This window comes from Lepisma saccharinum, chromosome 11, assembly GCF_977018435.1.
Source record: "Lepisma saccharinum chromosome 11, izLepSacc3.1, whole genome shotgun sequence".
Lineage (NCBI taxonomy): Eukaryota > Metazoa > Arthropoda > Insecta > Zygentoma > Lepismatidae > Lepisma > Lepisma saccharinum.
In genome coordinates, this window is record NC_139239.1 from 33,093,701 (window position 1) to 33,117,186 (window position 23,486).

Genomic DNA, 23,486 nt, shown 5'->3' on the forward strand with positions numbered 1-23,486 from the left:
ACATTCCCAGTACAAGACTTAAATCCGGGAACTTCGCTGGCGAGGTCTGGACCTTCCGTCTATATGTGACATGAAATCACCGTACAGTTGGTAAAGCTGGGTGAAAAACTGCGGCATGACTACAGAAAAAAATGAATGGCCAGGCAGAGGAGAGGGGATTTTTTTTCTGGCGGAGGCAGTCAAATTTTGTGTGCACTTCACCGGCCGATATCCATTAATTCATGCGATTTTGTTGAAGTTGTGCTCAAAATATTGAATTTGTAGAATTCAAATGTAACGTTATCATTATCAAGTATTTTTAACAAACAACCCTCAAGACATTTTCTTTATTGCCTGCCAAACAATAGCACGAAGAAAAAAATTAGAAGCTTCCATTGTTAGAGTGCCACACACGTAAATTTGCCGTTGCGTAGAAACGAATTTTCGTTTCGTCTCCCTCTCTCTTAGCATCATGTGTTCTACCCTGCTCGAAAACCTTCGCTATTGTTGCCACATTGTCATTCCATTCCTGGACACACTCGCGCAAACATCATTGAAAACAATTGAATAGCGCTCCAGCTCGCGGTTCCCACCGTTTGGTAGGGACGCTAATGTGGCAATATAGCACGGCGTAGTGCTTGCTTCTTTTATGCAGTGCATGTTCATTGGCTAGCTAGTAACTAGTGTTGCCAACTGTAATAATGAAGCACTATTTCTGTCACGGAAGGGGAAAAGGCAGGTAAAGTGGCGGTGAGTTTTGTTGGATTGGAAGCACCATATTTTTATTTTATACTAAGTATTTGACCGGTTTGACGTTGTGTGCGTGTATTGCGTGTGTGTATGTAAAAGTGTGTGTTTGCTAATGAACGTTAAATTCCATAATGCCTCCAGTTCTGTCGAAGTTTAAATCAAAAACCTTGCATAGCCAAGCTCGGGAAATTCTAAGCAACGTGCACGAGTTCATGAAGGAGGAAGCCAGTCGTGGTGTTAGCATCCCAATAAAGCATTTTGGCAAGAGAGCAGCGAACAGCAGCAACAAATTGTTCATATTTCATAATTTTGGAATTATTCAAAATAAATAAATTATGTGGCTCCAACATCATTTCAACTCTGGCTCCGGCACGTGTTCTTGTAGAAATTGCATAGAGGAGGCTGTCATTTTTGCTGCTTAATGCGATACATATTGTTTTCTGTGTTAAAATTGCCATGCTTTGATGGGTGACCAAGTTCATAGCAGGGCCGGCGGAAGGGGAGGGCGAACCGTCCCATCGCCCAGAGCGGCAAAATTTGAAGAGAAGAAAAAAATAAGCCTATTGAAAACTGTGATCGAGCGAGATATTCTTTTGCGCTGAATAGTATTGAAATAGCATAAGAAGTCTCATTATTTATTTTATATTTTGATGTTTTAGTTAGGAATATATTGATTTTCAATTTTCCGTTGCTGCGTAATGACCGGGGGGGGGGGGGGGTCGAAATAGAGCGGCATCTGCCGCCACCTCCCAGGGAGGCAAAATGACTAGCGCCGGCCCTGGTTCATAGCAAAAGAAAAAGCCGCGCAGCTTATCGTCTAGTGGCAGTATATGTACTTGTTATTGTTGTGGAAGCCGGCATCCTTTGTAAATGTACAACAAAGGCAACCGACTGTCGCCGATCTCAGAGAGGAAATAATAATACTGCTTCAGGAGGAGTGTTATGGTGCAATTGTAGCGGTTTAACACGTTGGCATGTTGTTATCTGCCGTTGCAGTTCCATACCAGTGTATACGGGTTTTGGGAGTGAAAAGTTAGAACGCCACCAGTGCATTAATGCAATGAAAAATAATATATATATTTTTTATTTTGTTTGAAATCACTCAAATAAGGAATCGTATGAAGAAGTCTTCTTTGCAGCATTTTTGGTAATTTTACTTATGTGTTAGTTCATATTTTGCGAATTTTTAGTCCATATGTATGTAGCTACATACAAAGCCACTTGTTAGTACATATTAATCCTAGTCCTGGTATAATGCATGACGTTTAAAACTCAACGTTAGATAGACCTGAATTCTCTAATTTTATTGTTGTACGTAACAGCTGTGCATCGGCGCACTGCAGCGATTTTTCTATCTGCTCCATTAGCAACACTGCTTCTTTAGTTGTTTCGCGCATCGCACGGCAGAATTATCTGCGCTGGACTCTACATATTTGAATACAGTAGCGTACGCAGGATTTCATCAAGGGGGAGTTATTTCTAAAATTTTCTCCAAATTCACATTATCATTGTTTTATTACACTTTAATTGATTAATAATACTCATAATTAATTAATAATATTTATAATTAATTAATTTATTTACTACTAATAATACCACTACTACTATTAAGTAGTAGAGATCTACATAAATATATTTATAAAAGTAATTGAACGAAATTACTTTCTAGTCATTTGATTTTTAACAAATTCTAGGAGCATTTTTTTGTTTCTTTGTTACAAAATAATTGTCTAGTCAACGAGGTGAGACATTTGAAGTGTGAAGAAAAACCATAAGAACAAGATAATATATTTAAAAAAAATAATCAAAGTATGGAACTCATCCAAGGAGCCGCGGTGGTCTAGTCGATAGAGCGTCTGACAACCACGCGGGAGATCCGGCTTCGATTCCCGGAATTGGTTGGAATTTTTTCTGAGGGCTCTAGGGCTCACCCAGTCTTATATCAATGGATACCTGTGAGCAACCCTGGAGGTTAAAGGCTGCCGGAGTGTGGTGCTGATCACATTACCTCCAAAATGGCCGATATCGAGAATGTGTGGGACCCCACCCATACATGTGCCTTCACGGCACGGTTCTATATGCAGGAGGAAATTCACATTACCTTTACCTATGGAACTGACCCAGGATGATGATGAGGTGCGATGTAGAATACATGTTGCTAAATTCCACTGAGTCTATTCTTGCGTTCAAAAGTAAGTTTAAAGACATTCCAACACATTTATTACTTCTAAGTGATTTACAAAGCACTTTTTCAACATCATTTATATAGTAATGTGGATGTAGATGCACCATCACTTGAGAGTTCACAAGGGGATGCGAAATCAGTATAATACATTCGTATCACAATAACGTCGACACACAGCGACGAAGCAAGGAATTTTCACAATTCTCGAGAGAGTCACAGCGGGAATTCTTGCAAAAAAATTTGCAAAATTGAACTTTGCGGTCGCTTAGATTGTTTTGACATATCGACGGATCCCAAACGACACTGCAATGATTTATGAGAAACGCGCCAATACCGCCCTCAAAATCTACCATGCACATGCACAATAATTCACATCTGGATTTTCTTGCTGTTCTTACCAACAAAACATTTTACAATAGTTCAGCTCATTGCTGTTTGAATTCAGAAATTCCATGGGTGGACTGGTGACTGTGTATTGTTGTCGGCCTAGCATTTGTCTGCATTAGCCGCTTACAACGAACAAAGAATTTTCTTTAGTTAATTCGCATTGCACACAGAAAAAAATACACGTTCATTGAACATTGTTGCAGCTGAGGTACAAAACAACTTTTTTCCTCTTTTAAATCATAATTGGCCTCATATTTTATTTTCAACAATTCGTGTTTATTTTCAAGACAAGGCATTCACTCTTAAAGACGCGTGTTTTTGGAATGCTGTGCTTTTCTCTGTGCTGAATGGGAATAATAATTCAAATTATTATTATTATTATTATTAGTAGTAGTAGTAATAATAGTAGTAGTATTGTTGCAGATCTTTGTCTGTGATAAATTGGCCATTTTCATTTTTTTTCCACAGTATTTTTTATAATATTTCAAAAGCTCAAGGGGGGGTTAAACCCGGTAACCCCCCCCCTTGCGTACGCCACTGTTTGAATAACAGCAAAACCAAGATGTTGAGTGTGGCTTTTGCAGTGTGTATTCAAGCATGTAATAAGTTGGTTGGGTTGATGTAAGTTAAATGATGCAGCGCGGAGGTTGGTACCACTGCCAGGTGCAAGCAGTAACAGCTCGGCCGGCCACCAATCGTATCAACAAGCTAAGCTGCACGCAGCAGACTTGACTGAGTCGATTGTGTAGTGTGACGTGGTGGCGTAGTGGAACACCGGTTGAATTGGAGTTCTTGGTCATTGTGAGCAGGATTTGTGGGGATATAGAAGTCAGAAGTAATTCCTTGAGCAGGATTTGTGAGGAGAGAGAAGTCAGAGGTAATTCCTATCTTTTTACTATTGTCCGCTTTTAAATGTTATTTTTAAATGTTATTTTAAGCGTGCGGTGCATAATCTTGAAATTACTCGGGTCGACAATATGGGATTGGGAATGGCCGTAAGAAAGGGAATCGTGCAATATGTGATCAATATGTGATCTACAATCATTGGTATGTGCTGAGTTAGAGAAATCATTGGGCATACCACCAAATTTTGTTGACACCCGATCTTTTTAAAACAAATGTACAATTTATGGTCGTTTTTGCTGCGACCCTTGCACAGGCCCGTAGCCAGAATTGATCTCCAGGGGGCTCACGGGTTATGAGGGGCTTTGTAAATAGAGTCCATTTTTCAAAAGTTTAACAGTGTTAAATGAAAATAAATTATGTGTGGGGGAGGGGGTCGTTAAGTTACATAAAGTTTAGAAATATCACACAAATACTCGTACAACATTTTTCTATAGCTTTTAAAATATCGCTTGAAGTGTTAATTGGTTGCTACTAAAATCATCCCTTACTACACACTCCATACCACGTTTGATGATGCAGATATTTATATCACTCAAGAAAAGATGGACAATATTAAATCATGGTGCCTAGCATACATTCCACCCACGGCCGAAACAATAAAACTCCCCTTCGTTTCCAAAACTTGGGAGCTGTTAACCTTTGACGCAGATGCGGAGGGAATTTGCATAATGGCATAAAAGTCCCAGATTTCTGTATAAATGGCAGGTCTCAACATGGGTAGCGAAGGCACAGATGAAGGAGAGCTTTCTAAAGTCGAGAGAAGAGAATCTCCTAAATACTTGCCGCTATTTAGACTGCTCCTGAACGAATGTAATATCTCTTGTACATGCTCCCTGAATTTATCCTTCACCAAAGTTATAAGCAAAATAAATCTGCTGTCCACATTTACACAAATTACACAAAATAGTTTTACCTAATGTCAAGGGGGCTCACGTCAGTGCCAGGGGGGGGGGCTGACGGTAGTTCCAGGGGGTGCTCACGCTCCCCCTCCTGGTTGTTCGATTCTCGTGAGGACGCATAGTGGCTTGATGCAAAATTTAAACGGTCCAAACCCGGGATTAGCCTATCTGTGCGTAAAGTGGCTTTGAGAGTGTCTGATAGGGGGGGGGGTTCCCCTCTGTAGTTCCTCTTTAATCCACCCTGGGGTGTAAGAGTGACCCTTGCAAAGACACCCAAATGTGAAACTCACTCCCACGTAGTTCACCATGGAATGCATTTTGCAGACTAGCGAGTCTCTGGCGTCTGGACTCGCAGCCAGTATGTGATCATCGTCTGCGAGACTCGTGTTGAGTTGCCGCTATATGTTTGTGATTATCCCTTCATCCATATTCACCATTCATCCTCATCGTCGCGATTAAACAAAACTACGGAGCGATTTTACAATACCTGACGCCTCTCCGATTTCTTTCATATTTGACAGTCATTAATTGAGGCCTCGTAATCACGAATCTGAAGTTAAAATGTGGGGGGTCGCGTTTTGAAAATGGGAAATAAGGGGGGGAGTTGGTTTTTCGAAATGTATGTGATTTGTTTTACTAGTGCCACTATCTTTTGAGCCTTGGCAACACTGATGGAAGTTAGGCGCGATTTGACGTTTGCACGGAATCGTCTGGCATTATTGACCATAACGTAGAGTCCAGCGCAGATAATTCTGCCGTGCAATGCGCGACAGAACTAAAGAAGCAGTGTTGCTAATGGACCAGATAGAAAAATCGCTGCGGTGCGCCGATGCACAGCTGTTACGTACAACAATAAAATTAGAGAATTCAGGTCTATCTAACGTTGAGTTTTAAACGTCATGCATTATACCAGGACTAGGATTAATATGTACTAACAAGTGGCTTTGTATGTAGCTACATACATATGGACTAAAAATTCGCAAAATATGAACTAACACATAAGTAAAATTACCAAAAATGCTGCATAGAAGACTTCTTCATACGATTCCTTATTTGAGTGATTTCAAACAAAATAAAAAAATATATATATTATTTTTCATTGCATTAATGCACTGGTGGCGTTCTAACTTTTCACTCCCAAAACCCGTATACACTGGTATGGAACTGCAACGGCAGATAATAACATGCCAACGTGTTAAACCGCTACAATTGCACCATAACACTCCTCCTCAAGCAGTATTATTATTTCCTCTCTGAGATCGGCGACAGTCGGTTGCCTTTGTTGTACATTTACAAATGATGCCGGCTTCCACAACAATAACAAGTACATATACTGCCACTGGACGATAAGCTGCGCGGCTTTTTCTTTTGTTATGAACCAGGGCCGGCGCTAGTCATTTTGCCTCCCTGGGAGGTGGCGGCAGATGCCGCTCTATTTCGACCCCCCCCCCCCCCGGTCATTACGCAGCAACGGAAAATTGAAAATCAATATATTCCTAACTAAAACATCAAAATATAAAATAAATAATGAGACTTCTTATGCTATTTCAATACTATTCAGCGCAAAAGAATATCTCGCTCGATCACAGTTTTCAATAGGCTTATTTTTTTCTTCTCTTCAAATTTTGCCGCTCTGGGCGATGGGACGGTTCGCCCTCCCCTTCCGCCGGCCCTGCTATGAACTTGGTCACCCATCAAAGCATGGCAATTTTAACAGAAAACAATATGTATCGCATTAAGCAGCAAAAATGACAGCCTCCTCTATGCAATTTCTACAAGAGCCAGAGTTGAAATGATGTTGGAGCCACATAATTTATTTATTTTGAATAATTCCAAAATTATGAAGTATGAACAATTTGTGAATTAAACCTGTTGAAATATGTAAAATTAAGTATATTTTCCTTAAATATGTAAAAGTAAGTATTTATTAAAGTTAGAAATATGGAAAAATATTGACAATAAAATGTACCTTAAATCACTACAAACAGTACTATTCGCACAGATATCACAAAATTTCAGCGATATTTCGTCAGACTAAAAGTATGTAATTTACCTATAAATCCTAGCCCTGATTATAACCAGTAGATAACATTGAACACAGCTATGGGTTCGGTAAATTGTCTACAGTTCAGAAAAAAAAAACAACTGGGAACTTACCTCCAGTTATTCAGAAGAGAGTAGTTCCTCAATTCCTAATAAATCCTCGGTGTCGGTGTCGGTGGAATCGGACCCTACATGGATGACGAGAGGGGCAGCCGCCTCCTCGTAGTCGTCTATTAATCCCTCACGTTCCATGTACTCACGCTCCATCTGTTCTGCATGACGACATGTTGACGCCCATTCTTCGGTCGTGACTTTTTCAAATTTTTGTGTCGCAAGCGTCATGACGTCGTCCAATTTAAATGTCACATTATGTGATGCCACCCAGTTCTTTACAAGAGCCCAGATTTTTTCTATGGGATTTAATTCAGGATGATATGGTGGGAGTCTTAAAACGGAATGGCCATGTTCATTTAACAAAGAGTCCACTTTATATGTTACATGTTTCGCTTTATGTACTTTAATTATGTCATATAACTCAGGCTTCGTCATATCAGGTGTAAAGGGAATGCCTCTTCCTTGGAGCCAACTCTGCATGTCTTTCTTTAACGAGCCGAGAGTAGGAGCAGGATTTATTTGTGCATTGTGGTAAGAAGCGTTGTCAAGAATCACCACAGAACTGGGCGGCAGATTTGGAATTAATTTCTCACGGAGCCACTTCATAAAGTTTTCGCTATTCATGTCATCGTGGTAGTCTCCTGACTTGGTATTTGATTTGAATAAGAGTAGGGCATTGGGGACAAATCCATTCTTGCCTCCTGCGTGAACTATTACCAGGCGCCGTCCTTTAGACAAAGGCACCCGAAGCCCTCTTCCAGAGTCATCCGACCAAGAAAGCGATGTGGTGTGGGTGCTGTGCAAATAAGTCTCGTCTATGTATATTATTGGTCGGTCTTGTCGTCTGTAGTGCATTATTTGCCTCAAAAACCTTGTTCTTTTAAGGCGAATATCTTGCATTTCTGTCAGAATGGTTCTATTGTTTTGTGTCTTCCTCCACCTAAATCCCATCTTTCGCAGCAAACGTCGCAAACTCTCTTGACTTCCCGCAAAATTTATGTCCGCCTGTAATTTGACATGCAATTTTTTCAATGTCGGCACTTCATTTTCACGCAGAGCGTAGTCGTATATGCGCCTACGGATAACGTTTTCATCGAAAGCATCCACTGACGATTTGGTCGCTGGTCTTTGTCGTTCTTTCCCGGGAGTGTGGAATGATGTGCAGGGGCCTTCTGACATCTCAAGAGATTGTCTTTCGTTCATAATAGCCCTGATTGTTCTTTCAGGAACTCCAGTCGCAGCCGCTGCTCTCTTGCCAAAATGCTTTATTGGGATGCTAACACCATGACTGGCTTCCTCCTTCATGAACGCGTGCACGTTGCTTAGAATTTCCCGAGCTTGGCTATGCAAGGTTTTTGATTTCAACTTCGACAGAACTGGAGGCATTATGGAATTTAACGTTCATTAGCAAACACACACTTTTACATACACACACGCAATACACGCACACAACGTCAAACCGGTCAAATACTTAGTATAAAATAAAAATTAGGTGCTTCCAATCCAACAAAACTCACCGCCACTTTACCTGCCTTTCCACTTACGTGACAGAAATAGTGCTTCATTATTACAGTTGGCAACACTAGTTACTAGCTAGCCAATGAACATGCACTGCATAAAAGAAGCAAGCACTACGCCGTGCTATATTGCCACATTAGCGTCCCTGCCGAAAGGTGGGAACCGCGAGCTGGAGCACTATTCAATTGTTTTCAATGATGTTTGCGCGAGTGTGTCCAGGAATGGAATGACAATATGGCAACAATAGCGAAGGTTTTCGAGCAGGGTAGAACACGTGATGCTAAGAGAGAGGGAGACAAAACGAAAATTCGTTTCTACGCAACGGCAAATTTACGTGTGTGGCACTCTACTTCAAATGTTTTGTCAATAGCTTGATTTGTGTTGTTTATGTTGCCTTGGAGATTGCGCGACAACAATAAAGTGGAATTAAATCCTGAACATTTTCGTGCGATGATTTTTTACGATTTTCGACGTGGATTATCAAGACAAGAGTGCATCGATCAACTTACTTCCACATTTAGCGATGAAGCCCCATCCTTTGCCACTGTGAAACGCTGGTATAACGAATTTAATCGTGGCCGCCATTCGCTCGCCGACGAGATTCGCGAAGGTCGTCCAAAATCAGTTGTTGTTCAAGAAAACATTGATGCTGTGCAAAACCTAATACTGCAAGATCGTCATGTGACATACTGTGAGATTGAGGCAACCATAGGCATTAGTTCCACCAGCATATATAAAATATTACATGATCATTTAGCTGTGAGAAAGGTATGTTCTCGTTGGATCCCACACAATTTGACAAAAACTCAAAGACGCTCGCGTCAATTGGTGCAAACAAATGCTCAATAAATACAATCGCGGTGCTTCAAAAGACGTATATAAGATTGTAACAGGTGACGAATCATGGATATATGCATTTGAGCCGGAACGTAAACAGCAGTCGACTGTATGGGTGTTTCAAGATGAACCCAATCCAACAAAAGTTGTTCGCGATCGAAGCACATCGAAACAAATGGTCGCCTGTTTTTTCGGGAAAACTGCTCATGTGGCACCTGTGCCTTTAGAGGAACTTAGAACGGTCAACTCTGAATGGCACACAACAATTTGTTTGCCAGAGGTCTTCGGTCAAATACGGAAAACAAACAAACGCCGTCGGATCATTCTTCATCAAGACAATGCCAGCTGTCACACATCTCGTCTAACAACCGACTTTATGAACAGTCAAAAAATCGAATTGATGGGTCATCCGCCGTACAGTCCTGATTTGGCACCCAATGACAACTTCTTGTTCCCGAATGTCAAGAATAAATTGCGTGGACAACGATTTTCGTCGGCGGACGACGCCGTTGATTCGTTCAAAAACCATATTATGGAGGTGTCTCAAGAAGATTGGAAAAACTGCTTTGAAAAATGGTTCGAACGAAAGCAAAAGTGTATTGACCATAAAGGAGAATACTTCGAAAAACAATAAAGCAGTTTTCAATGCCAAATTCCTGTTTTTTCATTGTTAGGCTCAAAATATAAATAGTGACCCTCGTACGAACTGAATTTTAACTATGCTTACCTTGCCTAACCTAACCTAACCTTACCTTACCTTACCTGGAATGGTTCGTGGGGATATCAGGGAATTGTTCGCTGGCCAAGTGTAAGCACATCTTAGTTTTGCACTATAACGGCAAACAATTTTTCCTCGCGGAAGACTCAATTTTCGGAACGTCAAGTGTTCATATCATGAAACATGGTTTGCATGCTTGTATACGGAGAATGATCACGGCAATTGAAAAGCTTATTTTACAAATTCTACACGTCAATTAACAATTTCTACACGTCACCCCCAGATGTTAACCTCAGATACTTCATCGGGACTACGTATTTCGTTAGTTAGTGTGAGGAGGAGGATAGAAATTACGGAAGCGTCCGGTATTGTAAAATCTTACCAAAACTTACAGCAAAGCGAAGCAAAATAAACCAAATCAGTTAATTTGTATCCATCTATGCTGACAACGAACTTGAAAACCTTTTAAATTATTGAGGACGTTATCCCGGTACCGAGCACGTTGACTCAATCTTATCACAGAATATTCCGGGTTTGTCGTGGAAATGGGTGTCCTCATAAATTTGATCTAATCATCATTCTTCTTTATCGTCGACATTAGCCTATAAAGTCAGAAAAGCTACGCGAAATTAGAATAATAGAAATACGAGACAGATTATTATTTTGTTTTCGATTTTCCAATCTTGCAGGGGACAACGTTTTAAGCCCCCGCAACCTCCTAAGTAGTAGATGAAGTTATCAGAGGAACTCCCCGGTGGCATAGGGGCCTTGTAATCAAGGGATACCGGGTTGATCCCCGGTAGAGGCGCATTGCAGTGTTTCGGAATCAACTTTAACCCGTAGATCCAGTCCCAATTAACCTATCTTAACTAAAGTGGACTTGGAAAACTAAAGTTGCGTAGAAAGTATAAATGCGGACTAAAACATGTGAATTATCGAGGAATCTAATCGAACGCTGAGTATCACATCGCTATACCCGAACTGCCTCGCTGTAGGATCTGTAAGCTGGAGTGGTGTATGCTTTTTTTAAATCTTCAGTATGCAAATTCCCGACAGCTCTTCTTATAACTGGACAAGTTTGTTGATTTCTTTATCATTTATCATTATAAATAATTCTCTTCAACGAGTGTGCATTTTACTTTCGTGAGAATTGGAAGAAATTTCGTTGTCGAAACTGTAGTGCTTCATTGTTGTCTAATTGTTTGTAAAACCTGCCTTTCCCTGGCAAGAAAATGTATTTTCTCACACATATGTAAGTTAGCAGTAATTTTGTGTCATTTCTGAAGCTTACAGCGAAGCCCTTGGCAACAATGGTCTTCACATTACTAAGTGTTTGATTGTTAAAGTGCATTTTATTTTGGGGAAATTTAGCATGTTTTGTTTGTGTGTGCATTACAGTCTGTGGCAATTACACCTTGCCCAAAGAGACTTTGATATGAACAGTGATTGTTGTGTTGCTAGGAATTAAGTCACATAAAATTTACTAAATGTCTCTAGATTGAATCTAATTTCCTATCCAAATTTTAAATATAAAAATAATTTTATGGTCGTGAAATAAACGTGCTGTGTGTTAAAAATAATCTCACATTCTGTTGATTTCAACCAGCCAGTATATATTAAATTCCAGTCCATGCATGTTTACATACACCTTAACTTTGACTTTCTAGCTTTTGAAAGAAATGTTAAATATGGCAATAGTGATGTTCCAATATTTAATGCAAATTACCTATAAAAAAAGCCTAGTTGATGCTCCTCACCATTACGGTTATAGAACATTTTTGAAGTTGGGAAGAAATACTTTAACTTAAGTGTGGTTGACATTTTTTATTTGTGTTATTAAAGAGGGCGAGAGTTAGTTTCTTCCTTTGAAAGAAATCGTTCCCTATGAACTTCTCCAGAATGTTCAAAAAAATATATGCATATTGGGATATTCTGTAAACGCAAATCGAAGTTGACCTAAAAATGACCTCCCAAAAGTTACTTTGAAAATGTAGAAATTTTTTATAAAGTTTTTACAATTACGTATTAACTGGTAAGCTTTAATTTTACATCATTTACCAGAAATCACGAAATTGCTGTCACAAGTATACTTGTGAAAGCACTTGATAACAAACGCCCTTTTCAATTCTCGCACAGGCACTTTACATTAGGCCTCTATATTCCTTGGCACTTTACTTTAGGCCCAGTAGAGCCAGTTCCGAATAGCCTATCTGAGCATAAAGTAGACTTCCTACACGTATCTTTTTTTTTATAAAAAGCTATAAGTTTTGTTTGATTCTTCCCTTTTCCCATCTTGCATAAGGTACAAAGAGCACGCCTGCCTGCTCTGTTCCATTTTAAAGAAAACCTTGGCATTGTTGACAAGTTCCTATCTTAGTCCAATATTTAAAAGAAAAACATTTATCACTTTCTTTCATCCTCTTGACTACTACCCTGTTAAATATGTAGAAAGCAGAGGTCCAGGATTCTAACACAGGCTTGGATGTTCTTGTGTGTCCCTTCATGAATTTCATTATTTCACTCATCTCCCTTCATGAATTTCATCATTTCGCTCATCTCCCTTCATGAATTTCATCATTTCACTCATCTCCCTTCATGAATTTCATCATTTCACTCATCTCCCTTCATGAATTTCATCATTTCACTCATCTCCCTTCATGAATTTCATCATTTCACTCATCTCCCTTCATGAATTTCATCATTTCACTCATCTCCCTTCATGAATTTCATCATTTCACTCATCTCCCGTCATGAATTTCATCATTTCACTCATCTCCCGTCATGAATTTCATCATTTCACTCATCTCCCTTCATGAATTTCATCATTTCACTCATCTCCCTTCATGAATTTCATCATATCACTCATCTTCATCTTCGCAATTGGCGAAAAGTTTTTTTTTTATGAAAAAATGGTCGAAATCTGCAGTAAAATAAACCAAATCAGAGGAACCGATTTGCTCTCCAGCATTACCAAATCTCTATTGTTCGACGCCAAATGACTGTCAGCTAACCACTTATCTTTCACATTGAAAAATCCGGTACTGGTAAAGACTGGATGTAAACTCCAGCTGGTGGTTGGCTAACCAAAAAAGTTTAGCACACATGAGAAACCGTTCCTCTGTGGAAGTTATATGATCGGCCAGGTTCCGTCTACCTTAACAACTTCCCGGTCTCTCCAGGCCGCGTTAATTAGAGGCTGGGTGAGTCCCAGAGACACGGACGTTGTCGGGAAAATGCCTGGTAGAACTTTACAACTCGTGACAAACTATTATTCAAGCTCACGTGAATTATACGCTCAGAAGGCTAATAGGAACTGAATCTACGGTATTAAAGTGGCACGAACCACTGTGTGCAGTGTCCCTCCATCGGGAATCGAACCGGTGGCACCTTTATTCTAAAGTGACAACGTAGCCACTATCATTAACAGCAGGGCAAGATTTAGGCCTGTGCTAAGGACCCACGAATTTGGGCTTTTTCTTTATTTCCTTCATGTGAGCACTTCCTTCCCACTTCATCTGAGCACTTCCTTCCCATTCGCAAACTGTTTTATCGCTTCAAGCTATTGTGTATTGTGGTGGTGAATTTTATGTTATTTTGTGCGGAAATGGTAATGGTTAAGTACAAAAATATCGGTGAACCAGGACTTTATTGCCAGATATAGTATCTTACTGCCTGGAACACATAGGTGTACTACGGAGAAATTCCACGCAGGTGCTGGTATGGTGGCTCAGATAGTAGAACAATGTCATGGTAAGCTAGAGACCCGGATTCGAGCCCTTGTCGAGCCTGAATTTTTCACTGAAGTCTGTACGTAAATATAGTGTAAGCCTTGTTTTGTGTGTGTGATTTCTTATCTATACATGCCCAAGACATACAAAATACGTAGGTTCAAATTAAACAATATAACTTTAATACATGGAAGCCATTCACGTTCAATTTGAGCATAACGCTGCTCGGCTTCTGACAACGTTGTAGATGCGCAAGCAATTGTTTGAATTTTCCCATTTACTCGATGACAAAGTCTTGCTCCGCATCCGTAAGGTGATCCATCGCAAATTAACACTACTGGTTTTGAAGGATCATAAGGTATTATAGGTTGCAGTTCTTTAAGTTCCTGTGATATGTCAGCAAACTCTTGAACGCACTCTTTCGACCAATCCCAAGTTACATTTTTCTTCAAAAGTCCTGTAATATGGCGTATCTTGGACGAAAGATTAGGGATGAACTTTCTAAAAGTGTTCAACATTCCCAAGTATGAACGTAGCTGCGAAGAATTCCGTGGTACTGGACAATTAACCACTGCGTCCCAATTCTTCTCAGATGGAATAATTCCATCTTTACTAATAGTGTATCCGAGATACTCAACTTGAGAGGCAACAAATACACATTTTGTTAAACTTGCTTTTACGTTATGTGCGTCTAACTTTGACAGTACAGCACATGTTCTATTGTAACACTCACGTTCCGAAGTTCCACCAATGATTACATCATCAAAATAAAAGGAAACGCCAGGAGTATCTCCTAATATCTTTGCAAGACACATCTGAAATATGTCACCACTAATAGAGATTCCAAAGCAGAGTCGCTTTATCCGGAATAATCCAACATGAGTATTGACGACTGTGATGTGCTGCGCCTCTTCAGTCAACATTAACTGACAATAAGCCATCTGAAGGTCTATAATACTATAATGTGTACAATCCCTTAATTTTACAAAGATGCCTTCTGGCTTGGCTATATTAAATTTCACATTTTCAGTCATTTTATTGACAGTACCAGAAAAGTCAACGCAAAGGCGTAATGAACCATCTTTTTTCTTAACTACGACGAGAGGTGATGCCCAGTCAGAGTACATAATAGGCTCCCAGAGTCCTATTTCGACCAACTTCGCTATTTCACTTTCCACTTTATCTCGTAGTCCATATGGAACTTCATAGTGTCGTTTAAAAATAGGCGAAGCATTCCTTCTCAAAGGTATATCAACTTTAAACGGTGTAATGGGCTTTGATAGATCACCATCAAAAACTTTAGCATATTTGCTAGATAATAAATTAGCTGGTCTCAAACCTTCACTTTCCGGTATTTTAGTATTAATATCTCCGTTATTCTTTTGTTCAGATCCCGTGTTTGTATTAATATCTCCGTTATTCTTTTGTTCAGATCCCGTGTTTGTCAACACAGTTTTACATTGTGTTAACAGTTTTCTCCAACCCGGATGAATACTGTCGAGCCATGAACGTCCAATCAACGGATAACGCAGTTCTTCTTCACACAATATAACCAGCAATTTATACAATACATCATTCAATGATAAATCCACTAAGGTTTGACCTTTCAACTTAACGTATCGTTATTCACGGCTCGTAACGTTAGTGAAGTAAATTGTGTTCGCCGATGTGGAAACAATTGTTTGAAAGACTTGTTATTAAAGAGAATAACCGTAGATCCAGTATCTAGTTCACATTGTACAATTCGCTTATCAATACACAAATCAACTACGCACGGTTCTGATGATACAAGAATATTAGTGCCATCTATAGCTTGTGCTCTTGGCTTGAAACTAACACTCCTTGCTTTTGAACGAGTGAGTGTTGCATCTTCCACTTGCGTATTTTCTGTGTTCGATGAAATAGTGCAAGTACTATCTTCTGGCGGATGAGAATCACTAACCTCAACGTGCAATAAAGACAAACCATGAAATTCGTTATGTATGTTTTGTTCAACAATAGCGTCTAAAGGTTTAATATTAGACGTAGATATTTGATCACTTGTAATTGTCTTACTCGCAACTCCACCATTATTTTTCCTAAACTTGCATTTTACATGCCAATGACCTTTCTTTTTGCAAAATGAACATATCGAATATTTTGCTGGACAATGTCCAAGATCATGCCTTCTGGAGCATCTATCACATTCTTCAGTGCTTTTATTACTTTTATCCCGAGGAGTAGCAAAGTTCTTTTTGCTTGCTTGCGGGGACTGGAAACATGGTTTAAATTTCTGTGTCCCAGCAAATGCAACTAGATTAGGACTACATTCCTTTTCACGATGTGTGAACATTTGTGTTTCCCGTTCAATTAATTCCATTTGAAGCACAATATCTTGACATTTCGCTGGAGTCAATGTAGGTTCAGACAGTAATTTCTTTCGAATGGCGTCAGACCGAACGCCTACAATTATTTGATCTACAATGGCTTCCTGTAAGTACTGGCCGAAACTACACTTAAGTGTTTGTTGCTTAACACGTACCATAAATCGTGTTGCATCCTCGCCGCTTTCCTGCATGCACTCCCTGAACTTAAAACGTTCCACATATTTGTTTGTTCTCTGGCCATAATGTTTAAGCAGATTGTCCTTGAGGATCGAATACGTTTGACGATCGACTGGTTCAGGTGCAAGTATAGTCTTCAACACTTTGAAAGCTTCAGACCCTATAACTGCAATCAGTATGGGTACCTTCCTGGCTTCATTAACATCGTGAGCCAAGCAAGACTGTTCAAACCTCGTTAAATAATCTTCTATTTCTTTCGAATCTGGCCGGAACTCGGAGAATAAATTCAAACCGAACATATTCATAATTGTGGTCAACTAAATATCACAATATCGTAAACACAATCCGTATCACACTGATTTGAATTTGCCTTGTACAATTATTGTAAATAATACACAAACCGTGTAATCTTGGTTCTTACCGTAGAAATTGATCAAGCCGACACAATTTCTCCTTGCATAAACCTATGCTGGAATGATGATCGTCGCGTACCCTTCGTGACGTCTTCATCCATACTACTTCTTACGAAGAATCACCAAGAATATACTGTACGACTGCGCCATAGATGTAAGCCTTGTTCTGCTGTATGTTCTTATCTATACATGCACAAGACATATTGAGTTTATTGAGCAATTTTCACACCGATAGTACCCCTGGGGGCATTGGTGCATGTACATTACAAAAGACATGTTGACATCGCACATATATATATATCTATACATCAATTTGGCAATTTTTTTAATAATAATATAACATAATATAATAGTAAAACACACAAATGACAAATTATTTGTTGAAGTGAAGTAGTGCTGTAAAAGTACATGTTATATAGTGTATACAATCTAAATTTATTTTATAAAGTTAGTTAATTCTTGAAATTCTTGAACTGAATATAATGTGTATTCCAATAACAATTTTTTCACTTTAGTTTTAAAGATTGTGGTTCTCTCAAAATTTTTGTAACTTTTTGGTAATATATTGTATAACTGGATGCCTGAGTAAAAAGGTCCTGTTTGGAATGCAGTTAGCCGCACTTTGGGAATGTGGAAGTTATCTTTTTGTCTGGTATTGTAATCGTGAGTGTCTATGTTCCTTGGATAGTTCGATTTTGTTTCGTGTATGAAAGTAAGTGTTTCAAGTATGTACAGACTTGGAAGTGTTAATATACGTAATTTTTTGAAAAGCGGTTTACATGTATCAGTTTTATGTGCATTTGCCAAAATACGCAATGCTCTTTTTTGAATTTTAAAAATCCTCTGCGATTGAGCCGAGTTTCCCCAAAATTGGATACCGTACCTCAAAATACTTTCGAAGTTTGAGAAATAGATATTTAGCAAACATACTGTATTGAAACTATTTTTTAAGGTTCTTAATTGGTAACATACGGTGTTTAGCCTCTTGCATAAATGATCTATGTGAACTTTCCAGTTTAGACACTCGTCTATAAATATTCCAAGAAATTTTGTATTGTTAGTAGCTGTTATAACGGCATGCCCTACTGTGAAATTATATTGCTTAATAGAAGAGTTTTTGGCTCTAGATACACCAAATTTTATTATATTAGTTTTTTCGTTGTTCATAGAAAGTTTGTTTGCTGAAAACCAGCTTTGTAGTTCAGTAAGAGCTTCTTCCGTTTTTTGAATTAATGTTACATCGTTAACAGAATCTACCAAAGCCGTAGTATCATCAGCGAAAAGAGTAATTTGGGCGGTATCAACATTTGCTGGAAGGTCATTTATGAACAATAAAAACAACAGGGGTCCTAGTATCGATCCTTGGGGGATTCCAATAACCACATCTTTCAATTCGGAGTAATATGTTGTTTGCGTCCCATTATTGGATATGCTATTTATTGCAACGCTCTGTTTTCTATTCGATAAATAGGATTCTATTAATTTGTTTGATACACCGCGGATTCCGTAGTATTTTAATTTCTCTAGTAGCAAGTGATGATTCACACAGTCAAACGCTTTTGATAAATCACAAAAAATTGCAACAACAGAATACGTTTTGTTTATGGCGGAAAGAATATTATCAATTACATCAAAAATGGCATTTTTTGTTGTTTTCGATTTCACAAACCCATTTTGTTGCTTTATGAGTATCTTTTTATCTTCTGCATACTTTATTATCCTATTATAGATTAATTTTTCGAAAATTTTTGAAAAAATTGACAATAAGGAAATTGGTCTGTAGTTTTCAATTTTTGTTTTATTTCCTTTCTTATACAAGGGTATTACTTTTGATATTTTTAGACAATCTGGAAAGCTGCCATTTTCCATACACTCGTTGATTAATTTAGCCAAAGGCTCCTTAATGTACGTGCAAACCTCTTTGATCACGTTAATCGGCATTGAATCTAGCCCTGTTGACTTTTTGTTTTTCATATTTCGAATTATGTTGGAAATTTCTTCGTCTGTAGTAGGGGTCATATAAAAAGAATGCGTGAAAGATCTTTTGACGTTATTTAACTTTTCTTTGTATGTGTCCGTTACGCTGATGTTACGTTGCAGGTTAAGTGCTACATTAACAAAATAATTATTAAAAGTATTAGCTATTTTTTGCGGATCTGTCTCTATTACATTACCTGTTTCTAATATGATATCTTGATTCGTGTTCGTTTTTTTACCTGTAATATGATTAACTATTTTCCATAGTTCTGCAGTTTTGTTTTCTGAATTATTCAACTTTTTATCAACATATAATTGTTTGCAATGTTTTAATGTGTTCTTGTAATTTTTGTTGAACTGTTTGTAATGATCTTTAAGGGTAGGGCTGTTTGCATATTTACTCTGTTTATGCAATGATCGCTTTAATTTGCTAAGATTTTTAATTTCCTTGGTTATCCATAGGCATTTGTTTTTGTTGTGAACTCGTGCTTTTTTTATGGGAAAACATTTATTAAAATGGTATCTTACAGTATCAAGAAATTTTTCGAATTTCTCGTTTACGTGTACAGCCATATTGTATATAAAATCCCATGTTTCTGATTTAAGCGCTTTTCTGAATTTTGAAATGTTCACATCATTGTTTGTGGGTCTGACAAATCTGAATTTTGCGCGTTGTTTATGATTTCGCTTGTCTTCTATTACGTTTACCTTAATAAGCTGAGAATCATGGTCAGAAAAACCTATGCAAGTTTCTACTGAATATTTATTAACGTTTATATTGGTAAAAATATTGTCTATTGTACTTTTTGTTTTTTTGGTGATTCTAGTTGGAGTTGTAATTGTATGAAACAGACCAAAAGAGTTCATTACATCCAGAAAACTATTTTTTTCTGCAGTGTCTTTAGCTACATCAATGTTAAAATCTCCACAAACAACAATATTCTTTTTGGAGCTTTTTGTTACGAGATTTAGTAATAATGTTAACTTATTTAAGAAGACATCCATGTTTCCACTAGGCGTTCTATATATTGATATTATGCATAAGTTGTAAATAGCTATTTCAATTGCTGCGCATTCGAAGTCTTGTTCTACAGAGAACTCAACAGCTTGTTTTATTTCAACTACGTTACTTTTAAGTTCATTCTGAGTGAAAATTAAAGACCCGCCTCTTATTATATTTTGCCTACTGTAACTAGATGCAATACATAAATTATCAATATAATTAAACTTTGTTTCATCTTTCGCTAACCAGTGTTCAGTGCAACAAAAAATAGTAATTTCATTGTTGTTTTCTTTTTGTTCCTCGAAAAATATATCTATCTCTGACGCTTTTGATATCAAACCTTGAACGTTGCTATGAAATATGGTGATAGTTTCTAATGCTAGGTCACTGCTCGACGGATTCTTACCTCCCCTTTGACCCGATCTCCCACTCCACAGGACTCACTTGTTTCGGTTCCTCAGCTGCATCCTGGAATCCTCGCAGTTCGATAGCCGGGGGTGACGTGGTGTTGGGGTGGGGATAGCAGCAGACACTCGTGATTCACGTTCGACACTTATATTCTCATTCACAGATGCATTTCCAGGAATTTCCTGCGTTGCCATATTTCTTTCAACGGAACGCGATCTTGCATATTCTTCGCACTGTTGCAAGGAATAACGCACACCGTTAACAACGAGATGATCGTAACGAAGGAACGCACTGTCACCGCACTTCCTGGCTTCTTCGAGATGAGGTTTTAGCTCGTTTCTAATCTGACGCACACGATCAGAGTAATGCTCCGAAACCGCTACACCGCACTGTTTGAAACTTTTAGATTTCATCAGTATTTTCGTCCTGTCTTTGAACGAGAGAAACTTGGCTACAATCGGACGGCAGCCTCTTCTTGAGCCAAAGCGATGGACCCTCTCAAACGAATTTCCTCCTAGCGCGATGCCTGTATTCTTTTCTATCACTTGGCATAGTATTTCCTCAGTCCTCTCCCATGTTTCCCGTTCTTCCTCCTGGACGTTGTAAAAAACGAGGTTGTTCCTTTTAGATTGGGACTCAAGGTAGGATACTTGATCATTTAACCTGGCGTTCTCTTCTTTTAAGAAGTCCATTTCTTGCTTAATGGCCTTCACGTCTTTCTTGAGAGACGACAGTTCTTCCCGGAAACACAGCACGTTCTTATTTATCTCGTTCACTTGGGACGATAACTGTTCCTGACCTTCCTTCAGCAACCTATACAGATTCTCGATTGTCATCTTCTCAGAGTCTGGACCCGGGTTTTGTTCTATTCCTCCGATGATGAGCAGCATGCAGAGAACTCCAAAACACAAAACACATTGGGCAAGCCATTGCCCGTTACCAGCCCCGTTTCCTGTGATTTTCTTCCATTTAGAAGAGTTGAAAAGTCCTATGCGGGCTCTGTAGGATTCCACGCCTATCCCCATGGTGAATGTGGGTCACCCAGGAGCGTCTTCGAAACCGGTCTGTGCGCGTCAACTGACAAAATACGTAGGTTCAAATTAACAACATACATAACTTTAATGCCTGGAAGCCATTCACGTACATCTTACACACGGATACTATAACAACCAATCAATAACATGCTATAGAATACAAATTCTTCTTCATCTTATCATGCGTCTATCATATAGTATGTCGACGGAATATCGAACTCATAAAATCAGTTTTTTTGTTGCTGTTTCTCGCCTTCCTAGTTTTTTTTAGATCGGTTCTCGTTAACAGTTTAACAATTTTATCTACAGAACGTGCTACTGTATTCAATTAGTTTCCCTCCCCTTGTTTTATTTTGGAGAACTCTGAGACTAGAAAACTGCCGCATAAAGCTTTTCCAAATATGAGTTTCCCTTAGCAATCTGCCTAGCCATCCTGGATAAGGCTTTTCCGTTGTTTTCTTCAGTCCCTCCGGTAAAATTACTATTACGAAAACTTTAAGGAGCGCAGGACACTTTTTATCCCTATTCTTTCTGGACTGCGTCCAATGTCCCTATTTTCACACTTGGCCTAAAGATGGCAACTCTAAATCCCACACTCTGTAAAAGAGTGCCTTTCTTTCATCTTTGCGGATTAATGCCCTGAAGGCGAAAGTTGTGGTTCTGGTTTTGCTGAACATTTCAAATTGGCGTCTCGTTACTTATTCCAGGACTAAAAGGCAATTAGCTGAGCCACTCCCGGTAATAAAAGTTGTTTGTGCAGCAGCGGCCGACATTCGCGCATGCGGTTTCAGAATTCGACTTTATATGTAACAGTCACGTATCACCACTATACGAAGTTGCAGAATTCACTCTCCTATATTTAGCGAAAGGGGGCGATGCAACACAAATTATGTATTTCGTGGATACACTCTCCTCTGTCGTGCCGCAATTCGCTTCTTTATAGATCATTTTTGTCCAATCTTTGCCGAACTGCACCCTGGACAAAAATGCTGAAAAAAGAAGAGAGTTGCTTCACTACCATATTAGGCAAGTGTGCAACTTGGATGTGACACCTTTATTGTAGGGCACTAAACAATAATTGCACCATTATGCGACGGTTGTATCTGTCCGTGAAACTATGAGAAGTACAAAGATGAAATTTGATGAACTGTTCGATCTACCAAATAATAGATCAGTGCACGCACAAAAGTCAAAATGTCTCAATTGACAAAAACTGGGCGTGGTGTTCTTTGTGAGTGTATCTTCATCAATTTCATCATATCATCACTCGTCCTCCTTTTCACGATTAGCCAAAAAGTGACAGAATAGCGAAGTAAAACAAACCAAATGAATTGACACAAATATGTTGACAACACGTTGATGTTCATAAACTGCTAATGATGTGTTTTTGTTGCGTCAAAGGCAAGGTTACCTTTTTCCCCAGACATGTCCTCTTTTTAGATGATAAAATGGACGTCCGGCAGGATTTTCTTTTTAATAAAAACTTCTTGTTTGTAAAAATAATTAACAAAAGTTTGAAACTTAAAAAGAAAGCATAGCAAGTCAAAACATGCTCACTAGATGTCACGCTAGTTAGAGTACGAATACGATATTCGTTAAAATCGATATTCGAAACATCGTCAGTGTAGAGGTCGATATCAGAAATCTACACAAACTATCTCGCATCTCATGTCTGACTCGAACTCATTTGAACTTGGTATCGTGTAGCGTCCAGTTGATTTAGCATTCTTTGTGGTGTTTTAGTATACCATGATAGAAATACCGATTGATTGATTTGCTTTATTTTACTTTGCTTTTTGTGCCACTTCTTAGCTAATTTACGAAGATGGGGATGAGTCCTGATATGATCAAATTGATGAATGGACACTCGCAAACATCCATGCCCAGGCCGATGTGATAACCATTCCGCCACGGGGGCCGGCTATAGAAATGCCGAAACGAAAATTTAAATATTTAAAAAAGCAAGAACCGTTCTTTTCGAATCGAACGTGACTAATTTGAAGTGAAATTTACTGTTTGCATTGCCGGTAACGGATCGAACAAT

General features: G+C 38.8%; 2 protein-coding genes across 2 annotated transcripts in view; one reads left to right on the plus strand and one right to left on the minus strand.

The window, feature by feature from the left end:
* The first annotated feature begins 4,005 nt into the window (after window positions 1-4,005).
* Window positions 4,006-23,486, plus strand: part of LOC145994702 (uncharacterized) — a 136,813-nt gene continuing 117,332 nt past the window's right edge. The window contains exon 1 of the mRNA XM_083130873.1: window positions 4,006-4,178. The gene's annotated coding sequence lies outside the window, so the exon portion shown is untranslated. The remainder of the gene's footprint in view (window positions 4,179-23,486) is intronic.
* On the minus strand, window positions 7,270-8,214 carry LOC145994993 (uncharacterized). The gene has a single exon (XM_083131526.1). It carries the CDS (start codon window positions 8,212-8,214, stop codon window positions 7,270-7,272), a length of 945 nt encoding a protein of 314 aa, XP_082987652.1.

What these genes read in the sequence shown, in the direction of transcription:
- LOC145994993 (XM_083131526.1), bottom strand. Translation starts at nt 8,214, where the DNA reads ATGGGATTTAGGTGGAGGAAGACACAAAACAATAGAACCATTCTGACA.